The sequence below is a fragment of the Plecotus auritus genome (assembly GCF_963455305.1).
Source record: "Plecotus auritus genome assembly, chromosome: 2".
NCBI lineage: Eukaryota > Metazoa > Chordata > Mammalia > Chiroptera > Vespertilionidae > Plecotus > Plecotus auritus.
Window position 1 is genome coordinate 174,173,460 of NC_137771.1, and position 25,561 is coordinate 174,199,020.

At 42.4% G+C, this 25,561-nt stretch overlaps 1 protein-coding gene across 26 annotated transcripts in view; it reads right to left on the bottom strand.

The window, feature by feature from the left end:
* The window catches only part of DLG1 (discs large MAGUK scaffold protein 1), a 270,363-nt gene that overhangs the window by 38,722 nt on the left and 206,080 nt on the right, over positions 1 to 25,561 (bottom strand). For all 26 annotated transcript variants that reach the window (XM_080656682.1, XM_080656681.1, XM_080656680.1 and 23 more), the window contains 2 exons: positions 9,818 to 9,932; positions 2,186 to 2,362 (listed from right to left, as the gene is read on the bottom strand). In XM_080656682.1, coding sequence (XP_080512808.1) covers positions 2,186 to 2,362; positions 9,818 to 9,932 — 292 coding nt within the window. The remainder of the gene's footprint in view (positions 1 to 2,185; positions 2,363 to 9,817; positions 9,933 to 25,561) is intronic.

Consider the following 25,561-nt stretch of genomic DNA (forward strand, 5'->3'; position numbering starts at 1 on the left):
ACCGGACTCTCCCACCCCCATCAAGGGCGGGGCCAGCCAGCCAAATGCCACACCCCCTTTCCCCCAGCCAGCCCACCACATTAGGCCCGCAGCCCCTCCTCCCAGTCAGCCTTGCCCCTGATTGCCCCCATCCCAATAGGGGGTGGGGCTGGCCAGCCAACTCCTGGCAGCCCCTCCCCCGGCCAGCCCCACCCCCGATGGGCCCTCACCACCCTGATCAGCCTGCAGCCTCTCCCCTTGGCTGGCCCTGCCCCCCAGGGTCCCCTCACCTCAATAGGGGGTGGGGCCGGCTGGCCAACCACCCATGATCCCTCCCCTAGGTTGCTGGCCCCAGATTGCACCCCTCCCCATGGCTGGCCACACCCCCAATCGGCCCCTCAACCCCAATCAGGGGTGGGGCCTGCCAGTCAATTGCCGGTGGCCCCTCCACCCAGCCGGCTCAGCCCTGATTGGCCCCAATTGGGGTGGGCTGGCCAACCTCCACCATCTTCTCCTCCCAACAGGCCCAGCCCCGACTGGGGCCGAGCCAGCCAGACCCCATCTGTGCACGAACTTGTGCACTGGGCCTCTAGTCTTATATAATAAAGAGGGAATATGCAAGTTGACTGTCATGCCATAACTGTCAAGATGGCTGCACCCACAGCGGAGGGAAGGATTCTGTAACACAAGATGGCTGTGCCCACAGTGGAAGCCGAGTTCCCGTAACAAGCCTTAATGAGCAATCAGCAGGGACCTGAGGCCACACCCCCCACCCCGGCACCAGGCCGGGGGACCTGAGGCTGTGCCCCCCACCCGGTGGGGCTTGACAGGGGACCTTAGGCCATGCCCCCCACCCAGCGGGGCTTGACGGAGGACCTCAGGCTGCACCCCCTGCCCTGGCACCAGGCCAGAGGACCTGAGGCCGCACGCCCCACCCCGGCGCCAGGCCGGGGGACCTGAGGCTGTGCCCCCTGCCATGTGGGGCTTGACGGGGAACCTCAAGGCATGCCCCGGCCCCGGCCCGTCTCGGGGGACCACAGGCCGCGCCCCATGGCCCAGGCCAGGGGACCTCAGGCACATCCCCTGGCCCGGGGAACCTCAGGCCGTGCCCCCTGCCCCGGCACCAGGCCAGGCAACCTGAGGTCAGGCCCCTCCACCCGGCGGGGTTTGACAGGTGGGGCCGGCCGGGTCTGGGTCTTGCATGATTTCGAGACGCACGTGGGTGGGCGGGGACTTGACTCTGGTTCCCGTGGTGCACCCCAGACTCTGACAGGAGGAAAATTTTCATATACATTTTACTTATTTTCTTTCATCTCTGACACTTCTATTATAGAGAAAGGGCAAATAGCAATATTAAACTATTTCCTCCAATTAATTCCCTTTTAATGTGCACGAATTTAGTGCATCAGGTAACTAGTCTATAATAAACATTAATGTCACATCATTAATTTTTACTGGCTATCTTAAAACTTAAAAAAGAACTTTTAGGCAAAGATTTGGATGAATTGGATCTCATAAGTAACTACTTTAGGGGAATTATGAACTGCTATTTAATACCTTTCCTACAAAAGTAGAGACATTTCACTATATTTAATAGATCTTAAAGGTGGTTGTCTAAGCTGGAATCATTCTTTCAAAGACAATCTGCACTTAACCACTTTTGCTACTAGCTGGTAAGTATCCACCAAAGAAATATTATCATAAATGGTTAAAAGCAAAGAGGAAAGGCATGATTGCACTAATACTTCTAAATTAAACAAGAAGAGATGTGAAACATATCACCAGATATTTCTAAACATTTTGCATTTATTTATAAGGCTTTCATTTTTTTACATCTAATACAGGTAATTCATACAATCAGAAGCCCTGAAAATTTTAGGTTTTAACAGCACCTTAATGGGAAAACTATAGAGGCTTTTAATTCTCTTTCCTTCCACTGGCATAGATACATAGCACAGTGTCTTAAAAAAATACTTACTTTGTTTTTTAGCAACTAGTAGGAGCTTTGGAAAAATTTGTTTGGGGGCATCATATTCTCTAGTTATGTTATTGGTTACAATACAGGTAAATAAAATGGTTGTAAAACACAATATGGAAAACCAAGCATAAAATCATCACCTCAAAAAAACAAATGTAAAAGAACAGCATTTATTTGTTTATGTTGCCCAACTTGCAAGTGATAAGACTGTAATGAACTTATTTTTACCTGCGTTTACTGGGAATCACCCCAACTTCATCACTTTCACCATCTGGTGTAACCTGCCTGGCTTGCCACCATTCATCATCAGAAGCATTAATAACATGGAGGATATCTCCAAATTTGAAGTTCAATCCTTGACTGGGAAGGCCACTGTCTTTAGTTTTGTCATAATCAAAAAGGGCTCTAGAATAAGAAGAAAAAGTTCACAATTACTTGTTATAATGATGTTACTAACAGTAAATAAACAGGATTCTGAAAATGTTTATAATTTGTGTAATAATTAAACAATATATCGTCGCAGGCAAAATAATGCCAACCTCAATTTTGTACTATATATAAGACAATGAGGAAAAAAAAAAGCAAAATTAACTTGTTATGACAATAGCTTGTTATCAGGTATAACTCTTATTTCTTTCAGTGTTGTATAAGAAATTTAAAAAATACCTTTAGTACAATCCAATGACAACCTATATTGAATTCTAAAATGAAGACAAATCTAGAGAGTTGTTTTAAATTAATAAACAAAAGTAAATATTAAGAGATACTCTTTAATTCTCTTTATTTTGATTTGACATACTTGGGAAAACAAATTCTCTGATAGATTTGACTCATTAATTGTGAACTGTAAGACTAGATCAACAGATTAATTATTTTGCCAGTTAATTATTACTTTCATTTGTTCATAAAACTAGAGTTAACATGGTTTTCAGAATCATTTTGAAAAATAACGACAGATGGTTAATAGCTACCAAATATTTTGGAAAAATATTGTATTAATTTAATATAGTAACTGGAAATGTTAAGAGTATTTTTATTTCATAAAAAGAAAATACTGTGTCCTTTGACTTGATTAATTAATGTACAATATTTAAAATAATAAAATTCTTAGAAAGCTTTCTTAGAAAAGGATCCCAGCAATTATATTTATAATACAATTTATTCATTCTTTTGTTCTAATTTGACAACTGAAAATTAGGGACACAAATCATATTCCATTTCATATAACCCAGCTTTTAAGAACCTATCTTTTCAAGTAAAACTGAAGAGGGTGGAATTATTTGATGGATAAATGTATTAACTAGTTAATGGTTTTCAAATGTGTTCTTTCAAGTCTTTTCAGGGAAGTAGGTGTGAGGGAAGAAGGTTGGAACCAAAAGTAGGAAGGCTTAAACATATATTAAAGCATTTATAATATATTTCTGAAGAAAAGAATTCTATAACTGAAAAAATAAAGATTACAAATGATATAAATGCTAAGTCATTACTCCAACCAATAAATTCTGAAATCTAAGGAACTTTCTACTAAAAAAATATAGCTGACCTCAAATAATACAAAAGTTAGATACAGTCACTCACTTATTAAATATTTATTTAAAAAGGTAATGGAGTAGCTATGGCAAAGATAAAGATGACAAAGATGATGAGGATACAAATAAACATAATATAAAACAGAAAATAAAGTACAGAAAAAAAGAAAAATAAAGTACATTAAGAGATAGAACAAATGCCAAAAGACATTCAGAAAGGGGAAAATACTACACTGAAACATTTTTATTATCATAAATTAATCTTTTGAATTACAAAAGTAATATAACAATATTATTAATGAGCAATGGAGAAAAGAAATCACCCCCAACCTCTATTCCCTAATTTGTACTTAAGCTTTGTCTTTTAATATATTTGATTCATAAAACGGGACCCATGGAATATCTATGTGAGTTATTGATCATCGGAGTATAATAAACATCTGTTAATCTACTATCCAACAAAAGACTATAAACAAAACCGTTATCAGTAACTCATGTTCACCAATGCATTTTTTCCTCTTGATCCTGATTCCCGCAGATTAAGAGTAATGTACTCTTAGAAGGTAACCACCATTTTGAATATATTGTTTATCAGTTCCTTAACCCTCACCTTTTTTTAAAATTTGGTTTTATCACATGTATGTAAATGACTATGTAATCATGTATGGTTTCACTTGTTCCAGAGCTTCACAAATGGTATATTGTATGTTGCCTTTTGTACTTTGATTTTTTTACTTAAAAAATATTTTTTAATTGATTTTTAGAGAAAGGAAGGGATAGTGATAGAGTAAAACATTGATGAGTGAGAAACATCATCACTCAGCTGCCTCCTGCACGCCCCCTACTGGGGATTGAGCCTGCAACCTGGGCATGTGCCCAACCAGGAATCAAACCAGTGACCTCCTGGTTTATGGCATGATGAGTAACCACCGAGCACACCAGCCAGGCTATTTTTCACTTTTGAAATTAAAAATATTACTTAAAAGAATCATATGACTTCTGGTTAACTATGGCAGACAGGCTATATGTGCCTATTTCCTCACTAAAGTGACCAAAAAAACAAAAAAATAGACAAATACAAAAGAGAAACAACAACAGGAGAAAAGAGTGTTTAACACCTTTTGGGATGATGGTAACTTAACCTAGCAAAGTGAAGGGAACTCTAAATGGAGTGCCTGAAGAGAGGGATATTGAAATAAGATTTATTCCACAAGATCCTAGAAATGCTTATGAATTAGAGGTGTACAGTTCTAGGTAGGCAGAGATAAGTTATAATAATGAAAACAGAAGGACTGTTGAAAACACTGTATATAGCACTTAGACCCTCCGGGTTCCTTTTCCTGTTCCCAAACCCATAGAAGGCATGATGTTTAGTTTCCAGAGAAATGGAATTTCAAAAGCTCTGTACTCTAGAATGTGGTAGGAAGGTGGAAGATGTTGGGCTGAAAACAAAGGGTTAACAAGAAATCTGCACACTGAAAACTGAAATCTAGCAACCTGTTTTATACTCCAGGCAAGAGATTAAAAATTCTTCTCTAGAGATATTTAATGACACCAAAGAAAAGAATGACACGGAGAGGAAGAGGGCAAAGAAAAATTCAATAATCTTCCAGGTAAATCCATTAGCTTCATTCTTCATTCATAAGAATAGAAAACAAGGATCACTATACATTTAAAGATAGCCTCACATATAAAGGGGAAAAAAATCCCCTGAGAAAACAAGAAAACTAGAAAAAAGGAATTGTCTAGAAAGCAGAGAATTCAAGAAGCAGAAGAAAACACCCCAAATTCTCCATCAAGGAGAAGTCAAAATAAAGTCATTTTCAGACATGTTAAGACTCAAAAAGTACCTCCCACACCTTTCTGTCAGGAATTTACTAGAGGATGTACTCTGGCAAAAATAGGTAAAAGTAAATTGAGAAAGAAGAAAATGTGGAATGTAGGAAACATATTGACACAGTACAGAGCCAAAGGTAATAGGATAACGGCAAAGGCAAGTCTCAGGTGAGAGCTATACAGCAAGTCTATAGAACAAATAGTCCAAGTTGGAACAGAAAGATGGAAAAACTGAACTGATAAGACCGTATGTGGGACCATGTGTTTCATCATGTAACAAACTCTAAAGAGATTAGTAAAGACAAAGGAAGACACTTAACAGTAAGCATAGAAAAAATTAGGCAAATGAAAATGAGACAACTATTAAGTCCAGGAAATATGAAGGGTTGCAGAAGAAAATAAGTGTGGTCATAATATACTGCTTGACTATGTAATGACAGGTATTACATAGTCACAAGACTCTATATGCTATTAATTTTATTAGAAGTGATAGGACTATGTTTGAGTAACAGGGAAAGAGACAGAATTGAGTGGTTTGGTATGAGAAAGTTCTCATCTACCAAGGCAGTAAGTATATACTGTCCCAAGTTGGTAAATTAGAAAACAGCAGTATGTGCATCTTATTTAAAAATTAGAGGTCCAGTGCACAAATTTGTGCACAGGTGGGGGCTGGGCCTGTTGGGAGGAGACAGCCAGAGGTTGGATGGCCAGCCTACCCGGACTGAGCCTGATCAGGGCCAGGCTGGCTGGGGTGATGGGCCGTGGGTAATTGGCTGGTGGGTGCCGCCCCTGATTGAGGTGAGGGGGCTGATTGGGGGTGGGGCCGGCTGTGGGGAGGGGCTGTGGGCTGGCTGGTCCCTCCCCCGAATAGGGTGGAAGGGCTGATTGGGGGTCAGTGGCTGGGGGGAGGAGCCATGGAAGGTTGGCCAGCTGGCTCTGCCCCCAACTGGTGTGGGGGGGTGCCGACTGGGGGCACAGCCAGCTGGGGGGAGGGGACACGGGTGGTAGCTGCTGGCCTTGCCCCTGATCAGAGTGGAGGGGCCAATTGGGGGCGGAGCTGGCTGGGGGAGGGGCTGGAGATTTGCCAGACGGTCCCACCCCCAATTAGGGGGGGGGGGGATCAGGGGCGGGGCGTGATCAGAGGTGGGGCTGGACAGGGGGAGGGGCTGCGGGCTGATTAGGGGTGGGGCCGGTTGGGGGGCAGGGCTGCAAGGGGGTTGGCCAGCCAGCCCAGCCCCTGATCGGGGTAGGGGAGGCTGATCAGGGGCGGGGCTGGCTGGGGGAGGGGACGAGGGAGGTTGGCTGGCTGGCCCCACCCCTGATCAGGCTGGGTTTGCTGGCCGCAGTTTGCTGGTCACCTGGTCGTTATGTCGTTCTAGTCGCTGGCTTTTTATATATATATAGATTTGGAGGTAAAAACAAGGGAGTTTGTTAGGAAAACAGAGGATGACTGTTTTAGGGAATGAAATTCTAGGGATTGCTGGGAGGTTGCAGTTATTTTTCATTATAAATTTTATATAATTAATAAAAATAAAGTATTCTCTAAAAGTAAAAATTAATAACAAAAAGTGAAGATGACTCATTAAATGTACTTAAAACAAATATAACCTCATGTTTTGAATTTTATGTTTTTATTAAATGAGATATTAAAGGTAACACCTGTTAATTACACTAAACTTAGAAAATATAGATAAGCAAGAAAAAGAAAAAAGGAGAATATAAACACAAATCTATATTTTTACACCTTCTGTGAGTATCTACATATAAAATACTTCTAACAATTTTGGATCAGAAGAGTTCATTTATACATACCCAAACATATATAGGATACATGTATATTTTATGTAATATATCTCATTTCTCACCAGAAGAATAAAACATATTAGCAATAGGCTCCCCAATATAATCAAAAGAAATGAAAGAATAATTATAAAGAATAATAGAGATTACTTGTAGTAATTATCTAAAGTTAAAACGATCCTATATAATAAAAGGCTAATAGGCAAATTGACCAAATGGTAGAACTACCTGTCGCTATGATGAACACTGACCACCAGGGGGAGCACTGCTCAGCCAGAAGCTGGACTCACGGCTGGCGAGCACAGAGGTGGTGTTGGGAGCCTTTCCCACCTCTGCGGCAGCACTAAGAATGTCTGACTGCTGGCTTAGGCCTGCTCCCTGGGGAGCGGGCCTAAGCCATCAGTTGGACATCCCCTGAGAGGTCCTGGACTGCAAGAGGGCACAGGCTGGCCTGAGGGACCCCCCCGAGTGCACGAATTTTGTGTATCGGGCTTCTAGTAGTATAATAAAGTACTAAGTAAAAGCTATACTAAAAAAGGATACAAAATACAAATAAATAGGATATCTATATTTGTCATATTAGCCAAAGAAATGCAAAAGAACAATTTATGTCATAATGGTATCAATATAATATTATTAGATTTATGCTGCCACATTAATCTTATGTTATAGAAGAATGATTTTCTCCCAAGTGTTTAAGAAATGCATGTATAAATTTCCTGAATCTGTACTCTTTTGCTGAGATTATTCACATTTGAAGCTAATATATACTAGAGGCCCGGTGCATGAAATTCGTGCACGGGGGAGAGGGGTGTCCCTCAGCCCAGCTTGCACCCTCTCCAATCTGGGATCCCTTGAGGGATGTCGAACATCCCTCTCAGAATCCAGGACTGTTGGCTCCCAACTGCTCGCCTGCCTGCCTTCCTGATTGCCCCTAACCGCTTCTGCCTGCCAGCCTGATCACCCCCTAGCCACTCCTCTGCCAGCCTGGTCACCCCTAACTGCCCTGCCCTGCAGGCCTGGTAACCCCTAACTGCCCTCCCCTGCAGGCCTGATCACCCCTAACTGCCCTTCCCTGCAGGCCTGGTCCCTCCCAACTGCCCTCCCCTGCTGGCCATCTTGTGGTGGCCATTTTGTGTCCACATGGGGGCAGGATCTTTGACTACATGGGGGAAGCCATCTTGTGTGTTGGAGTGATGGTCAATCTGCATATTACTCTTTTATTAGATAGGATAGAGGCCTGGTGCACAGGTGGGGGCCAGCTGGTTTGCCCTGAAGGGTGTCCCGGATCAGAGTGGGGGTTCCCTTGGGACTTGAGGCGTCCTGGGTGAGGGGCCTGGGGTGGTTTGCAGGCCGGCCACGCCCCCTGGCAACCCAAGCGGAGGCCCTGGTATCTGGAGTTTATTTATGTTCTACAATTGAAACTTTGTAGCCTGGAGCGGAGCCAAGCCTTCTGCTTGCTCCGTGGTGGCCATTTTTTTGGGGGGGGGGATTTATGTATCTTCTATATAATTGAAACTTTGTAGCCTTAAGCGGAGGCCTGGGCTGGCCAGGGTGTGCGGAAAGCTTGGCTTCCTCCTTTGCTGCGGGCAACCCTATCCTCCTGCTCTTTCCAGCTGCCATTTCTGTTTGGGTTTATGTATCTTCTATCATGGAAACTTTGTAGCCTTGAGTGGAGGCCTAGGGCTGCAAGGGCAGGCGGAAAGCTTGGCTTCCTCCATCGCCGGGGAAACCCAAGCCTCCCTCCTGCTCTGTGGTGGTAGCCATCTTGGTTGGGTTTATTTGCATATTTGCTCCTGATTGGTTGGTGGGCGTGGCTTGTGGGTCTAGCAGAGTGATGGTGAATTTGCATATTACTCTTTTATTAGATAGGATGCTCTTTTTGCTATTATAAAAATTGCCAAGGTAACTGTTACTCAAATGGAGAATATTTCATTACAAAAGAATATAGGTAAATATTAGTGTTGGGTGATATAACAAGCTACAATACTGATTCAGTAAAATAACCACCTTAAAATTTTTTTTGTCCATGTTTATTTTGTTTTTCTTTACTGTTTTTTATTCAAGGGATTATATAAATATCATTAATTAAATTATAACAATATTCCAACTCTTGAAAGATCAGGAAATCAACTGTAAAAAATTTTCCTTGGTTTGCAACTTGTTTTTCTACTAGAGGCCCAGCATGCATGACATTGTGTGCGGTTAGGGTCCCTAGGCCTAGCCTGGCCTCTGTCGCATGGCCTCTGTTGCCCTGCGATGCTACGTGAAGCTCCCCGCCCCGGGACGCTCCACAATGCTTGCGGCCGCCCCTCGAAGCTCACCACTGGACGCTCTGCAAAACTCACCCCGCCCCGAGACTGCTTCGCGAAACTTGCTGCTGCCTGGGTGACTGCTCCGCTAAGCTCATGGCGACCCTGCGAAGCAGCCCGCCACCGCCGCTCAACAATCCCCAGTCCTGCCCCACTGCCAGCCCCCCGTCATGGTGAATGGCTCGGGGGCTGGGGGAGAGGGTGGACCCAGAGGTGCTCCATGCACTTCATGGTGACCGGTCACCCGTTCGATCGTGACGCTACCTAGCTCTTCATATATATTAGGATATCAAAACTAAGTCAGTAATAGTGAAAATCCTGAAAGAATTTACATGCATAAATAATTAAGATTTTCCATAATTATAATTAAAAAAAAAAATTACCTGACATAGAGGGATCGCTTCTGGCTTGTTCGAAGAGAACCTGATCCTGAACTAATGCTACTATTCATCATTTGCTCCCGTAAGTCATGTATTTTGGCTTCAAAACGACTGTATTCTGATGAAAGAACAAGAGAAATAAATTTAAGTTTTATATTCTAAAAACTTAAGCTACTTAAAGTATTAAATATGTAACTTGACCTATAATTGGTTAAAGATGGTTAGAACCTTAACAGAGTAACAATTTGCCCATTATGCATATTTCAAAAATTAATAATCTTCTAAATGTACCATAAATTAGTATTGGCTGAATTTGAATTTTTACATATGTTATTTTAAAGTTCATATCACATTTAATCAATTGAAAGACAATTTTCATGCATCAAATACCAGTATGAATCTTACATTACTGTCTAATTTAACTGTAAATTAAAAAAACTAAAAATTAGAACTTACTGTAATTTTTATACTTAAAAAAAAGAAACCTGTAATAATTTATACTAGATCCTTTGTTTTCTGACTTTTTCTCTGTGAGGAAATCAGTTATTCTTATATTCTTAAAAAGAGAACTTGCGTAGGGTCAATAATATGGGAAAAATAGGCCTTTTTAAGTGATAAATGAAGTTAAATTTACCTTAACTCATTTTATAATTTATAAATCTTCAAAATGCCAAAATAAGACACAAAAACAATCTGAAGTAGAAAAAATTTTTATTTAAGGTATTTTTAATATGACAGAAACCTTTTAATTTTTTTACTACAGAATTTTTGCCATCTGGAAAAAAATGAGAAACAGTTTTATTTTTAATTTAAAGGGTCCTATCTCTTTTATAGATTTCTTTTCATGTTACTGTAGGTTTTTTTTTTTTCTTCTTCTTCTTCTCTGCTCACATTTTGGTATAGTCAGCTAGAAAAGGCCATATGTTGATACTGGCTGTCATCTGGAATCTCATCTGGTGCTACTGGTTGGAACATCTCCATGTAGCTTCTTCATATGACTGCTTGGTTTTCTCAGAGGAAATAGAATCAAGATAACAAAAAAAGCATTTCTGTGGAGGTTCTGATTAAAAGGCACAGTAGGTGGGCACTGTACTCACCTCCTTACATGACCACTTCAAAATTACAACTAAATTATAGAACAAGCAACCTGGATAACCATCTGAAGACTAGTTGAACATAAGTCCTATAATCTATACTAATAAAACAGTAATATGCTAATTAGACTGGGTTGACCGGCCATCTTCTGGACTCCTGACGTCCTTCCAGACAAAACCATGCTGGTGGGGGCCAAGGCAGAGGCAGTTAAGGGGTGATCAGGCCGGCAGGGGAGGGCAGTTGGAGGCGAGATGAGGCTGGCAGGGGGTTAGGGGCAATCAGGCCGGCGGGGGAGGCAGTTGGGGGGGGAGATCAGTCCTGCAGGGAAGGGAAGTTGAGGGCAAGATCAGGCCGGCTGGGGAGGGCAGTTAGGGGCGATCAGGCAGGCAGGCAGAAGGGTTAGGGGCAATCAGGCAGGCAGGCAGGAGAGCGGTTAGGAGCCAGCGGTCCCAGATTGCGAGATGGATGTCCGACTGCCGGTTTAGGCCCGATCCCACCGGCAGTTGGACATCCCCCAAGGGGTCCCCGATTGGAGAGGGTGCAGGCTGGCTGAGGGAACCGCCCCTCCTGTGCACGAATTTTGTGCACCAGGCCACTAGTTAAGAATATAAAGAAGCAGCCATGTAGAGACTGGTAGGAGGGGTGGAGAAATGAAACGGGCTGGCTCTCACACCCATGTGTGGTGCTTGAGAATCTGGGGGGTTAATTAGCTACAGAGGTTCCTCCTGAGGAGTGAGGGGATTGGGCCCCATGCTTGGTCCTCTAGCCCAGAACACTAACATCAGGAAGAGGAACCTACATAACATCTGTCTGTGATAATCAGTGGGAATTCTATCGGTTGGGATGAGACAGAATGATGCTGGGAACCTAGGCATCTTCTTAAAGGGCCAGTGAACAAACTCTCGCTCGCAGGCACTCACCATGGGCTTGGCTCCAAAGAAGACACAGTGGATGAGGAAGTCCACCAGAGACAAACAGGGAGAAACTGAGTTGTGTGGCTTCTGGGCAAGAGCTGGAGGGACTCCTGCCATTGTCCCTGTGTTGAGTCCTCCCACCACACAGCCAAATCTAAATCTACACTGGCTTAGTGAACTTCATTAGCTCCACCCTGATGACTCCCTGCCCAACCCAACTTGTACATATCAAGGCTCTCTCAGCACCAATCAGCCTAGAATTGCGTTGCAGTCTTTCTTAAAAAACTTTGGAGAAATTCTGGTCAAGCTCAGGGAGGTGCCAGAGATGTACAGGGAGAAAGTGAGTTGCGTGGCTTTAGGACAAGACTGGAGGAATGGCTGCTATTGTCTGTGCTGAGCCCCATCCCGCATGGCCTAAGGGCATCATACTTCTGTGGTAAGCCCTCCCCTGACATGGCCAAATCTGAATCTGTATTAGCCTGGTGAACTGTACTGACTCTACCCTGAGGACTCCCTGAGACCCTATCCTAGCCAACGCAAGATGTAGTTGGAGGCTCTTTCAGCATCAACAAGCCTGGGTCTGCTTTGCAGTCTCTCTTAAAAACTCTCAAGGAATTCTATCCAGTTCAGGGGGTGGTGGGGTGCCAGACACATAGAAAAAAAACAACTGTGTTGCATGGCTTCAGGGTGAGTGCTGGAGGGATAGCTGTGTGGAGCCTTCCTTCCACATGGCCAAATCTGAATGTGAATTAGCCTGGTGAATTCCACTAGTTCCAGCTTGATGACTACTGGAGACCTCACCCTACTGCAAATGTCTGCAGGCCCCAGGTGGGTGGTAGCTGGCCTTGGTATACCCTGAGACTTTTGCTGAGTGGCCTCAGGCTCAGATCTGGGGCTAACTCTGGTGACTCCCTGAGATCCTGCATCAACCCAACTTGCATACCACCGCAGGCTCTTTCATCAGCTGAGCCTTATCTGAGGTCTTGGGGTGCCTTGGGCCTTTTGCAGACCTACCGCAGGCCCGGTACTGGTGGTAGCCAGTGTTGGTTTTCAGTGTGGTCCCCTCCCATGAGCATCCAGGCTCAGCACAGGCATTAACCAATGGCAGATCATTTTGCAGCTCCTAATAAGTAGCGCTGGGCCAGTCACAGGTAGCATTTGATACTGACCTGCAATAAAGTCCCTCCCAAGAGGCCCCAGAATCAACATACTTGTTGGCTGGCATCAGCCCACAACAGAGCACCACTGGGTTAGCTCCACAAGTAGCACACCTAAAATAAGATCTTGGCAGGCAACAGATCCCACTGGGGCAAATCCTACTCCATGGAGTCAGCCCCTGTACAGTAGCTTGTATGCTATGGTCGTGGCCAATCCTTACAGCCAGTTAGCCTGAGGTTCAATTCTACCCACTGACATGCCAATAGCAATCAAGGCCCAACTACAACAGAGAGCATACCCAATCTACACAAACACTCCTAAAGCACCTGCTAAGTGATCAGGAAGACTGTGCCACTGGGCTCCACAGGACATCTACAACATAGTGCCACCCTGCCAAGACTGGGAGATGTAGCATACTAGTATACACCTACTACATAGAAACAAACACAAAAGGTAGTCAAAATGAGGAGACAAAGAAACATGTCCAGAATACAAGAACAGAAGAAATATCCAGCAAAAGAACTTAATGAAATGGAGGAAAGCAATCTACTAAATACAGTGTTCAAAACACTGGTCATAAGATGCTTAAGGACCTCAGAGGAAGAATAAATGAACTCAGTGAGAACTTTAACAAAGTGATAGTAAGCATAAAAAAAATAAAAATAAAAACCATAAAAGAAGAGCCAGTCAGAAATGAAGAATACACTAGAAGGAATCAACAGCAGATTAGATGAAGCAGAGGATCCAATCAACAATTTGGAAGATAAGGTAATAGAAAATACCCAATCAAAATAGCAAAAAGAATAAAGAAAAATGAGGTTAGTTTAAGGGACCTTTGGGGCAACATTAAACCTAACAACATTCACATCAGAGGGGTACCAGAAGAAGAGTACAAAGGATTAAGAACCTATTTAAAGAAATAATGTCTGGAACCTTCCCTAACCTGGCAAAGAAAAAAGACATACAAATCCAAGAAAGGCAGAGTCCCAAACAAGATGAACCCATAGAGGCCCACACTAAGATACATTGTAAATTAAAATACCAAAGGTTAGATAAAGAGAAAATATTACAAACAGCAAGAAAAAAAGCAGTTAGTTACCTGCAAGGGAGCTCCCTTAAGACTGATGATTTCTGATGATTTCTCAACAGAAATTTTTCAAGCCAGAAAGGATTGGCACAAAATAGTTAAAATGATACAAATGAAAAGCAAGGACCTAAACCAAGACTACTCTACCCAGAAAGGCTATCACTTAAAATTGAAGGAGAGACAAAGACCTTCCCAGATAAGAGAAAGCTACTCAACCAGTATTACAAGAAATGTTAAAGGGACAAGAAGCAGAAAGAAGAAAGGAGGAGAAGAAGCAGCAAGAAGGAAGAAGTAGAAGAGAGAAAAGGAGAGAAGAAATAAGAGGAAAGAAGAAGATAGAAGAAGAGGAGGAGGAGCAGAAGGAGGAAGAAGAAAAAGAGGAAGAGGAAGAAAAAAAGATTATAAATATAAATAATACAAGGATGATAACTGTGTACTATCAATAGTTACTTTAAGAGACCCACTTCAGACTGAAAGACTCATAAACTGAAAGTAAGGAAATGGAGAAAAATATTCCATGCAAAACAACAAAAAAAGTTGGGGTAGCAATGCTTATATCAGACAAAATAGACTTTAAAACAAAGTCCATAATAAGAGACAAAGAAAGACATTACATAAAAATAAAGGATCAATACAACAAGTGGATATAACCCTTGTAAACATTTATGTTCCCAACACAGGAGGATCTAAATATATAAAGCAAACACTGATAGACATAAAGAAAGAGATCAACAATAATAGTTACAATGGGGGACTTTAACACGCCATTGACATCTATGGATGGATCTTCCAGATAGAAACTCAACAAGGACAAAGCAGCCTTAAATAACATATTAGACCAAATGAATTTAATTTATATATTTTTAGAGTATTTTACCCAAAGCAGCAAAATATATGTTCTTTTCAAATGCACAACATTTTCTAGGATAGACGACATGTTAAGCCACAAAACATGTCTCAATAAACTTAAGAAGACTGAAATTATACCAAGCATCTTCTCTGACAACAATAGTATGAAAATAGAAATCAACTACAAGAAAAAAAAACCCTGCAAACCACACAAATGCATGGATGCTAAGTAACATGTTACAGAACAATGAAAAGGCTAAGAGTGAGATCAAGAAAGGAATCAAAAGATAACTTGAAACAAATGAAAATGAAAACACAACAACCGAAAATCTATAGGACAGAGAAAGCAGTCCTAAAGGGAAATTCATAGCAGTTCAGGCCTACCTCAAGAAACAAGAACAATCTCAAATAAACAATCTAACCTTACACCTAAAGGAATTTGAAAAAGAACAATGAACAAAAATAAAAGTGAGTAGAAGGAAGAAAATAATAAAGATCAGAGCAGAATAGATAAAATAGAGTCTAAAAAAAACAATACTAAAGATCAATGAAACCAAGAGCTGGTTCTTGGAAAAGATAAACAAAATTGATAAACTTTTAACCAGACCCAATCAAGAAAAACAGAGAGGACCCAAATAAATAAAATCAGAAATAAAAGAGAAGTGACAACTGATATCACATAAACAAAAAGGATTACAAGAAAATATTGTAAGTAATTATATGCCAATAAATTGAACAATCTGGAAAAATTGGATAGTCTTAAAAACCTACAACCTTCCAAAACTAAATCAAGAAGAGACAGAAAATCTGAATGGACAGATTACTACCAATGAAACTAAATCAGTAATATAAAATCTCCCAACAAACAAAAGTCCTGGACCAGGTGGCTTCACAGGTTAATTTTACCAAACATTCAAAGAAGAATTAACACCTATTCCTCGCAAATAATTCCAAAAAATTTAAGAAGAGGGAAGACTCCCAAGCTCATCTTATGAGGATAGCATTATCCTAATTACAAAACCAGATGAAGACGTTACAAAAAAGCAAATTACAGGCCAATATCTCTGATGAACATACGTGCAAAAATCCTCAAAGTATTAGTAAACTGAATTCAGCAGGAGATAAAAAAGACCATACTCCATGATTAAGTGGGATTTATTCCTCGCTTACAAGGTTGGTTCAATATTCACGAGTCAATTACTGTGATACACCACATAGACAAAATGAAGGATTAGAATCATGATCATATTAGCAGATGCAGAAAAACATTAGACACTTGACAAAACCCAGCATCCATCTATATATATAAAAGCCAAGTGACTGGGACGCCAGAATGACCAGAACAACTGGTTGCTTTGATGTGCACTGCGGCCCCAATCGGTCTCCCCACCCCAATCAGGGGTGAAGACAGCCAGCCAACCTCCCGTGTCCCCTCCCCTCCGGCTGGCCCGGCCCCAGTTGGGCACAATAGGGATGGGTCCGCCTGACCCCACCCATACACGAATTTGTGCACCAGACCTGTAGTTTATAATAAAAACTCTCAGCACAGTGCGAATAGAGGGAACGTACCTCAACATAATAAAGGCCATATATATTACAAATCCATAGCTAACAACATATTCAATGGGGAGAAGCTAAAGTGTTTTCCTTAAGATCAGGAGCAAGACGGGTTTGTTCACTTTCACTACTTTTATTCAACATAGTATTTGAAGTCCTATCCACAAAAAATCAGACAAGAAAAATAAAAGGCATCCAAATTGGAAAGGAAGAAGTAAAATTGTCATTATTTGCAAATGACATGAAATGATGTATAGAGAATCCTAAAGATTCCACCAAAAAACTATCAGAACTGATAAACAAATTCAGCAAAGTAGCAGGATACAACTACAGTACCTGGAAATTGGTTGCATTTTTATACACCAATTATAAACTATCAGAAAGGGAAATCAAGAAAACAATTCCATTTATAATTGCGTAAAAATAACACACTGAGAAACAAATTTAACCAAGGATGTAAAAGATCTATACTTGGAAATTATAAAACACGGAAGAAAGAAACTGAAGAAGATACTAATCAATGGAAGCATATACTGTGTTAAAAATAGATAGTATAGTAAGATATATACTATCTATTTTTAACACAGTATATGCTTCCATTGATTAAGCTCCTAGGACAATGGAAACTAAAGAGAAAATAAATGGGACTACATCAAAATAAAAAGCTTCTGCACAGCAAAAGAAGCCATCAACAAAACAACAAGAAAGCCCACTGTATGGGAGAACATATTTGCCAATGTTATCTCCGATAAGGGTTTAATCTCCAACATTTACAGAGAACTCATACAACTTAACAAAAGGAAGATAAACAATCCAATGAAAAAATGGGCAACGGATCTAAATAGATACTTTTTGAAAGAGGACATAAGGAAGGCCAAGAGACATATGAAAACAAAGTCACTAATCATATAAGAAATGCAAATCAAAACGACAGTGAGGTACCATCTCACACCTGTCAGAATGGCTATCATCAACAAATGACAAGTGTTGGCGAGGATGCGGAGAAAATGGAACCCTTGTGCACTGCTGGTGGGAATGCAGACTGGTGCAGCCACTGTGGAAAACAGTATGGAGTTCCCTCATAAAACTAAAAATGGAACTCCCATTTGACCCAGTGATCCCACTTTTAGGAATATATCCCAAGAAAATAGAAACATTAATCAGAAAGGATATATGCACCCCTATGTTCATAGCAGCACAATTTACAATAGCTAAGATTTGGAAACAGCCTAAGTGCCCATCAGCAGATGAGTGGATTAAAAAACTGTGGTACATCTGTACAACGGAATACTACGCTGCTGTAAAAAGGAAGGAACTCCTACCATTTGCAACAGCATGGATGGACCTGGAGAGCATTATGCTAAGCGAAATAAGTCAGTCAGAGAAAGATAAATAGCACCTGATCTCACTCATTTGTGGAATATAATGAACAACATAAACTGATGAACAAAAATAGATCCAGAGACAGAAAAGCATCGATCAGACCATCAAACCTCGGAGAGAAGGTAGGGGAGGGTGGAGGTAAGCGAGAGAGATCAACCAAAGGACTTGTATGCATGCATATAAGCATAACCAATGGACACACACACCAGGGGGATGAGGGCATGAGCGGGGGGGGGGGGGTGCGGGGAAGGGGGGCAAAAGTGGGATAAGGACACATATGTAATACCTTAGTCAATAAAGAAAATTTAAAAAAATAGTTAGTATAAACATTGATAAAATGTCCTTACTACCCAAAACAATCAACAGATTCAATGCAATGCCCATCAAAATGCCAATGGCATTTTTCAAGAATCACAATAATCCTAAAGTTTATGTAAAACCACAAAAGACCCCAAATAGCCATAGCAGTTTTGAGAAAGAAGAAAAAAGTTGGAGGTATCACGATACCTGATATCAAATTATAGCACAAAACTACAGTAATCAAAACAGTATGGTACTGGTAAAAAAACAGGTCAATGGAATCAAACAAAGAGCCCAGAAATAAACCCATGCCTATTTGGCCCATTAATATATGACAAAGGAAGCGAAATAAGCCAGTCAGAGAAAGACAAATATCACATGATCTCACTCATATGTGGAATCTAATGAATATATGACAAAAGAGACAAGAACATACAATGGGGTAAAGATAGCCTTTTTAATAAATGAAGTTGGGAAAATTGGACAGATACATGCAAAAGATGAAACTAGACCACCTTCTTACACCATGTGCAAGAATAAACTCAAAATGGATTAAAGACTTACGTATAAGACTCTAAACCATAAAAAATCCAAGAAGAAAACATAGGCAATAAACTCTTTGACATTTCTTTTAGTAATATTTTTTTTTTCTGATATATTTCCTTGGGCAAGGGAAATAAAAGAAAAATAAACGAATGGAACTACATTAAACTTGTTAAAGTTTTTACACAGAAAAAAAACAAAACTATCAACAAGATGAAAAGACAACCCACTGACTGGAAGAAAATATTCACCAATGATACATAAGTATGAAGTTAATATCCAAAATATATAAAGAACTAATATAATTCAACACCAACAAACAAACCATCTAATTTAAAAAAAATGGGCAGAGGACCTGAATAGACACCTCTCCAAAGAGGACATACAGATGATCAATAGACATGGGAAAAGATGCTCAACGTCACTGATCATCAGAGAAATGAAAATTAAAACCATGAGATATCACCTCACACCTATCAAAATGGCTATCATCAATATATCAACAAACAACAAGTGTTGGCGAGGGTGTGAACCCTCATGTACTATTGTTGGTAGGAATGCAGATTGGTGCAGCCACTATGGAAAACAGTAAGGAGGTTCCTCAAAAAATTAAAAATTGAACTACATTATAACCGAGCAATTCCACTTCTAGGTATTTATCTAAAGAAATCCAAAACACTAAATTGAGAAGATACATGCATCCCCTTTATTCACTGCAGCATAATTTACAATAGTCAAGATATGAAGACTTAAGTGCCCATCAATAGATGACTGGATAAAGAAGATGGAATATTACTTGGCCATAAAAAATGAAATCTTATTGTTTGGGACAACATGGATGGACCTAGAGGGTATTATGCTCAGTGAAATAAGTCAGAGTAAGAAAGGAAATACCATGTGATTTCAATGATATGTGGAATCTAATGAACAAAATAAATGAACAAACAAAACAGAAACAGGCTCATAGATACAGAGAACAAATGGAAGGTTGCCAGATGATGGGAGGGTGTGTGTGTGTGTTGGAAGGCTAAGTAAATAAGGTGAAGGGATTAAGAAGTACAAATTGGTAGTTACAAAATAGTCACAGGAATGGAAAGTGCAGCATAGGGAATATAGTCAATAATATTGGAATAACAGGTAGGTACTAGAATTATCAGGATGATGACTTCATAAATAATATAAATGCCCAAATACCATGCTGTACTCCTAAAGCTAATAAAAAATAATACTGAATGTCAACTGTAATTGAAAAAAAAAAAAACACACAGAAAAAGTCATTTTAAAAATGTTTTGGGATTTTGGGTCTGATGAAGAAAAATAAAGTTATGTTTTTATTGATTTCAGAGAAAGGAAGGGAGGAGAGAGATAGAAACGATGAGAGAGAAACATTGATGAGAGAGAAACATCGATTGCCTCCAACATACCCCATGTAGGGGGACTGAGCCCGCAACCTGGGCATGTGCCCTAAACCAAGAATTGAACCGTGACCTCCTGGTGCATGGGATCACACTTAACCAACTTAGCCAAGAATAAGGTATTCTGGGCAAGAAAAGGTATTTTTGTGAATAGAGTCTGTAAATTAGCACTGAATAAGCTTTCTAACTTTCAATTGTTTTTATGTAATAAAAGGTTCTGTACAAAAATGATTTTTTTGGTACAAAAGTGTGATTTTTGAAGATGGATTATTTTAAATTCTGATATTAAAAACTATTAAATCTAGTAGTAATAAAAACTTTAAGCACTCTTTCAAAAATGCTGCAATTACATGGTTATACACTGTATCTTTTTCTCTACTTATAATAAACTAGTGGCCTGGTGCATGAAATTCGTGCACATTAAAAGGGGATTAATTGGAGGAAATATTTTAATATTGCTATTTGCCCTTTCTCTATAATAGAAGTGTCAGAGATGAAAGAAAATTAGTAAAATGTATATGAAAATCTTCGTCCTGTCAGAGTCTGGGGCGCACCACGGGATACAGAGTCAAGTCCCCACCCACCCATGTGTGCCTCAAAATTGCGCAAGACCCAGATCCAGCCAGCCCCCTCCCCCCCAATTGGGCTAGATACAGTCCTGGCCGGTTCCACCCTTGTCAAGCCCTGCCGGGTGGGTGTGCAGCCTCAGGTCCCCCGTCAAGCCTCGCTGGGTGGGGGGCATGCCTTGAGGTCCCCTGTCAAGCCCCACTGGGTGGGGGGCATGGCCTGAGGTCCCCTGGCCTGGCACCGGGGTTGGGGGGAGCAGCCTGAGATCTCCCGGCCCAGCACCGGGGCGTGGGGCCCACCTTGAGGTCCCATCAAACCCTGCCGGGCAGAGGACACGGCCTGAGGTCCCCCGGCCTGGTGTCAGGGCGGGGGGGGGGGGGCGGGCCATGGCCTGAGGTTTCCAGGCCTGGCGCAGGGGCCGGGGGCACGGCCTGAGGTCCCCTGTCAAGCCCCATGGGGGTGGGGTAGGGGGAGCAGCCTCAGGGCCCTGCTGATTGCTTGTTAAAGCTCATTACGGGAACTCGGCCTCTGCTGTGGGTGCAGCTATCTTGTGTTACCGAAACCCTGCCTCCACTGCAGGCGCAGCCATCTTGTGTTACGGACCGCCACTCGCCTCCGCTGTGGGCACCGCCATCTTTGTGGTGGAGTGACGGTCAATTTGCATATTCCCTCTTTATTATATAGGACAAGTTATTTTACAAACAGGTCAGATCCCATCAGATTTTCTCATAAAACTAGTCTTACAGCAAGAGCAAATAATTGGTCTGGGAGTTTGTATAGTTTAAAAAGACAGTTGAGCCCTGATGTTTCCTCGAGTGAGGATTAACAAAAAAAAAAAACAGTTAAGAGTAAGCATGATTAGCCCTGACCAGTGAGGCTCAGTGGTTAAAGTGTCGGCCCCTACACTGAAGGAACTCGGGTTCAATTCCCAGTCAAGGGTACATCCCTGGCTCGGTCGGGGTGTGCAGGAGGCAACCAATGGATGTGTCTCTCTCATAGCAATGTTTCTTTTGAAGCCATGGCCAGCGTGGCCTCGGGTTCAAAGGCTTGGAGAAAGAGCTGACACGTAAATTGATACACAAGACAAGAAATATAAATTTGGAAATTATGGGGAAAGCCAGGTTCCACTGAATCTCCGTTCCCATCTGCTTTTATTTACTAGAATACACAATTGCCTTTTAGGAATGCAAACAGACATATCAATGGTAATGTTTAGTAAACAGTAAGATTATCAGGTTGGGGGAGTTTGCTTTAGGCCAGTGGTCGGCAAACTCATTAGTCAACAGAGTCAAATATCAATAGTACAACGATTGAAATTTCTTTTGAGAGCCAAATTTTTTAAACTTAAACTTCTTCTAACGCCACTTCTTCAGAATAGACTTGTCCAGGTCGTGGTATTTTATGGAAGAGCCGCATGTACACTCAACGGGCCAAAGAGCCGCATGTGGCTCACGAGCCGCAGTTTGCCGACCACTGCTTTAGGCCATTGAGTCAGCAGTAGGTAATAAAATGCAAATATTCACCCTGTGAATATTCAAAGAGCCCAATTCAGCCTTCTGACCGGACTTCTCATTGCTGCCCATAAGAATCAATGTAAAAAATATCCTCAGGTGAGGATTTAAAAAAAAAAAAAAAAAGCATGATTATTGTTAAGTTACCCTTCAAAAGTCAACATTAATATGAAACATCCTTTTATTGTCCTTTGAAATATAATAGGAAATATAAAGTATAAACAGTAGGCTGATTAGTATAACAACTGTCAACTCGGGAAATCTTTTAATCTGTAAAGACACAGCTAAAATACAGATAGATCAACGATTCTCTCTCATCATTGATGTTTCTCTCTCTCTCTCCTTCTATGAAATCAATAAAAATATATTAAAAAATAAAAATTAGAACATTAGGTTTTTACTTAATCTATATCATATCTGTATGAATTTCCTTGCATAAGAGTTCTGGTTCTCAAGATACTGGGGAATAATGAGTACTGCATGATGACTTACTTGTTTTATTTTTTTTAAATATTTTATTAATATTTTACAGAGAGGAAGGGAGAGGGATAGAGAGCCAGAAACATCGATGAGAGAGAAACATCAATCAGCTGCCTCCTGCACACCCCCCTCTGGGGATGTGCCCGCAACCAAGGTACATGCCCCTGATCGGAATCAAACCTGGGACCCTTCAGTCCGCAGGCCGACGCTCTATCCACTGAGCCAAACCGGTTTCGGCGACTTACTTGTTTTATCCAATATTACATTCACAAGTCTTAAAATACCACCACCAACACAACTAAGATAGTATCATTGACAAGAGTTAACTATTTTCCCTAGTTCTTTTTATCCTTAGAGAATGACATTCTAGGGATATACAGGGGTGGGCAAAAGCAGGTTTAACAGTTGTTCATATGGAAAATAATATAATAATTGATAATAATACAAGAATATACGCTATTTTGAGTACCCACAACTGTAAACCTACTTTTGCCCACCCCTGTGTAAATTTATGAAGGCTTGTCTTTTGTGTATGTGTATACAAATAGACTTCACAGTGAGACTGTGTTGTAGTTACTATTGCTTTATAAAGATTAGTGGATTAAGCAGTAACCATTTTATGGATTCTGTTGGTTAAGAATTCAGGCAGCATTTTGGCTGGATGGTGGTTGTGGCATAGACTGAGATCACTTAATGGGATTTAGCTGGTGGAGGAGCTGTTTAGTAGAAGGGTCTAAAATAGCTTCACCCTGCCTTGTCTTGTGTTGGTGGTCCTGGATGGAAGTCTGGGGTCAGAGCACCAACACGTGACCTCTGAAGCGTTTTGAGGGTAGTCAGACTTCTTATATGGTGTCTGACTTCTCCCAGAACAAGACCCCAAAAAAACCAGGCAGGAGTTTCATGGCCACTTATAATCTAACCCTGAAAGTCACATATGATTATTTCTACCACATTCACTTGTTTACAAATGAATAAGACCGGTCCAAATTCAAGGAGAGACTTCGCCTCTTGATGGGGGAATGGCAAGGTTACACAGCACAAGAACACATGGGATGCAGGCATCTTTGGAAAATATCTTTCATAAGCTATGTATACTAATAAAAGGGTAATGTACTAATTAGACCAGGAGACCTTCCGGGAGACCTTCCAGACGTCTTTCTGGACAAAGCCATCGTGGCGGGGCTGAGGCAGAGACGGTTAGAGGTGATCAGGCCAGGAGGGGAGGGCAGCTGGAGACGATCAGGATGGCTGGGGGGACAGTTGGGGGCAATCAGGCTGGCAGGGGGGGCAGTTTGGGGTGAGCAGGCCAGGAGGGGGGGCAGTTTGGGGTGAGCAGGCCAGCAGTTGGGGGTGAGCAGGCCATCAGGGGGGCAGTTGGGGGCGAGCAGGCTGGCGGGGGGGGCAGTTGGGGGCGAGCAGGCCGACAGTTGGGGACAGTTGGGGGCGAGCAGGCCTACAGGGGGGGGCATTTGGGTAGACCAGGCCTGCAGGGGAGAGCAGTTAGGGGTGACCGGGCTGGCAGGGGAGGGCAGTTGGAGGTGACCAGCCAGCAGGGGAGGGCAGTTGGGGGCGACCGGCTGGCAGGGGAGGGCAGTTGGGGGCAACCAGGCCTGCAGGGGAGGGCAGTTGGGGGCAACCAAGCCTGCAGGGGAGGGCAATTGGAGGCAAGATCAGGCCAGCAGGGGTGGGCTGTTGGGGGTGAGATCAGCCCGGCAGGGAAGGGCAGTTGGGGGCAACCAGGCTGGCAGGGTATGGCAGTTGGGGGAGAGATCAGGCCGGCAGGGGTGGGCTGTTGGGGGCGAGATCAGGCTGGCAGGGAAGGGCAGTTGGGGGCAACCAGGCCTGCAGGGGAGGGCAGTTGGGGGCAACCAAGCCTGCAGGGTATGGCAGTTGGGGGCAAGATCAGGCCGGCAGGGAAGGGCTGTTGGGGGCGAGATCAGGCTGGCAGGGAAGGGCAGTTGGGGGCAACCAGGCTGGCAGGGGATGGCAGTTGGGGGCGAGATCATGCCGGCAGGGGAGGGCAGTTGGAGGCGACCAGGCCTGCAGGGGAGGGCAGTTGGGGGTGACCAGGCCTGCAGGGGAGGGCTGTTGGTGGCAAGATCAGGCCGGCAGGGGAGGGCAGTTAGGGGCAATCAGGTAGGCAGGCAGAGGCAGTTAGGGGTGATCAGGCAGGCAGGTGAGTGGTTAGGAGCCAGCGGTCCCAGATTATGAGAGGGATGTCTGACCGCTAGTTTAGGCCCGATCCCTGAACCGGTGGTTGGACATCCCCCAAGGGGTCTCCGATTGGAAAGAGTGCAGGCTGGGCTGATTGGTATAAAAATCATGTGCACGCATTTCGTGCACCGGGCCACTAGTCTATTATATAAAAAGCCAGTGGTTGCCACACCATCACATTGTAACAACTGATCAGCAGGAGGCTGCATGCACGGGGCTGCGTGCGTGGCAAGGCGCATGTGGGTGGGCGGGGACCTGACTCTGGAGGACTTGACCGGAGGTGTGGGCGGGCTTCTGGGTCCTGCCTCCTGTGGCGGGACTCTTTCTGGGTCCCGCTGAGCCGCAGGACTCTGGGTCCTGGGTCTGGGCCGATTTCGCACATTGGGCCCCTAGTATCTTATAAAATCCTCTTTATTTTTGTTTCATTTTATTTACTTTTCTATTGTATCCTTTATATCCCTTATTGATTTTTCTGCAGTGTCTTTGTGTTCCAATGTAAAAAAACTTGTTTGCTTTCTTCTTTCCTGGGTTCTGCTAGTTCAAAATTAATCTCTTAAGCCATCTTTTCCTACATCTATTTTTACATTTCTACTTTGTCAACTTTCAAATAAGTGAACACATAAGTTGTTAAAAACATTAAGATCAAGGGGGTGGGGTCGATGGGAAAAAACAAC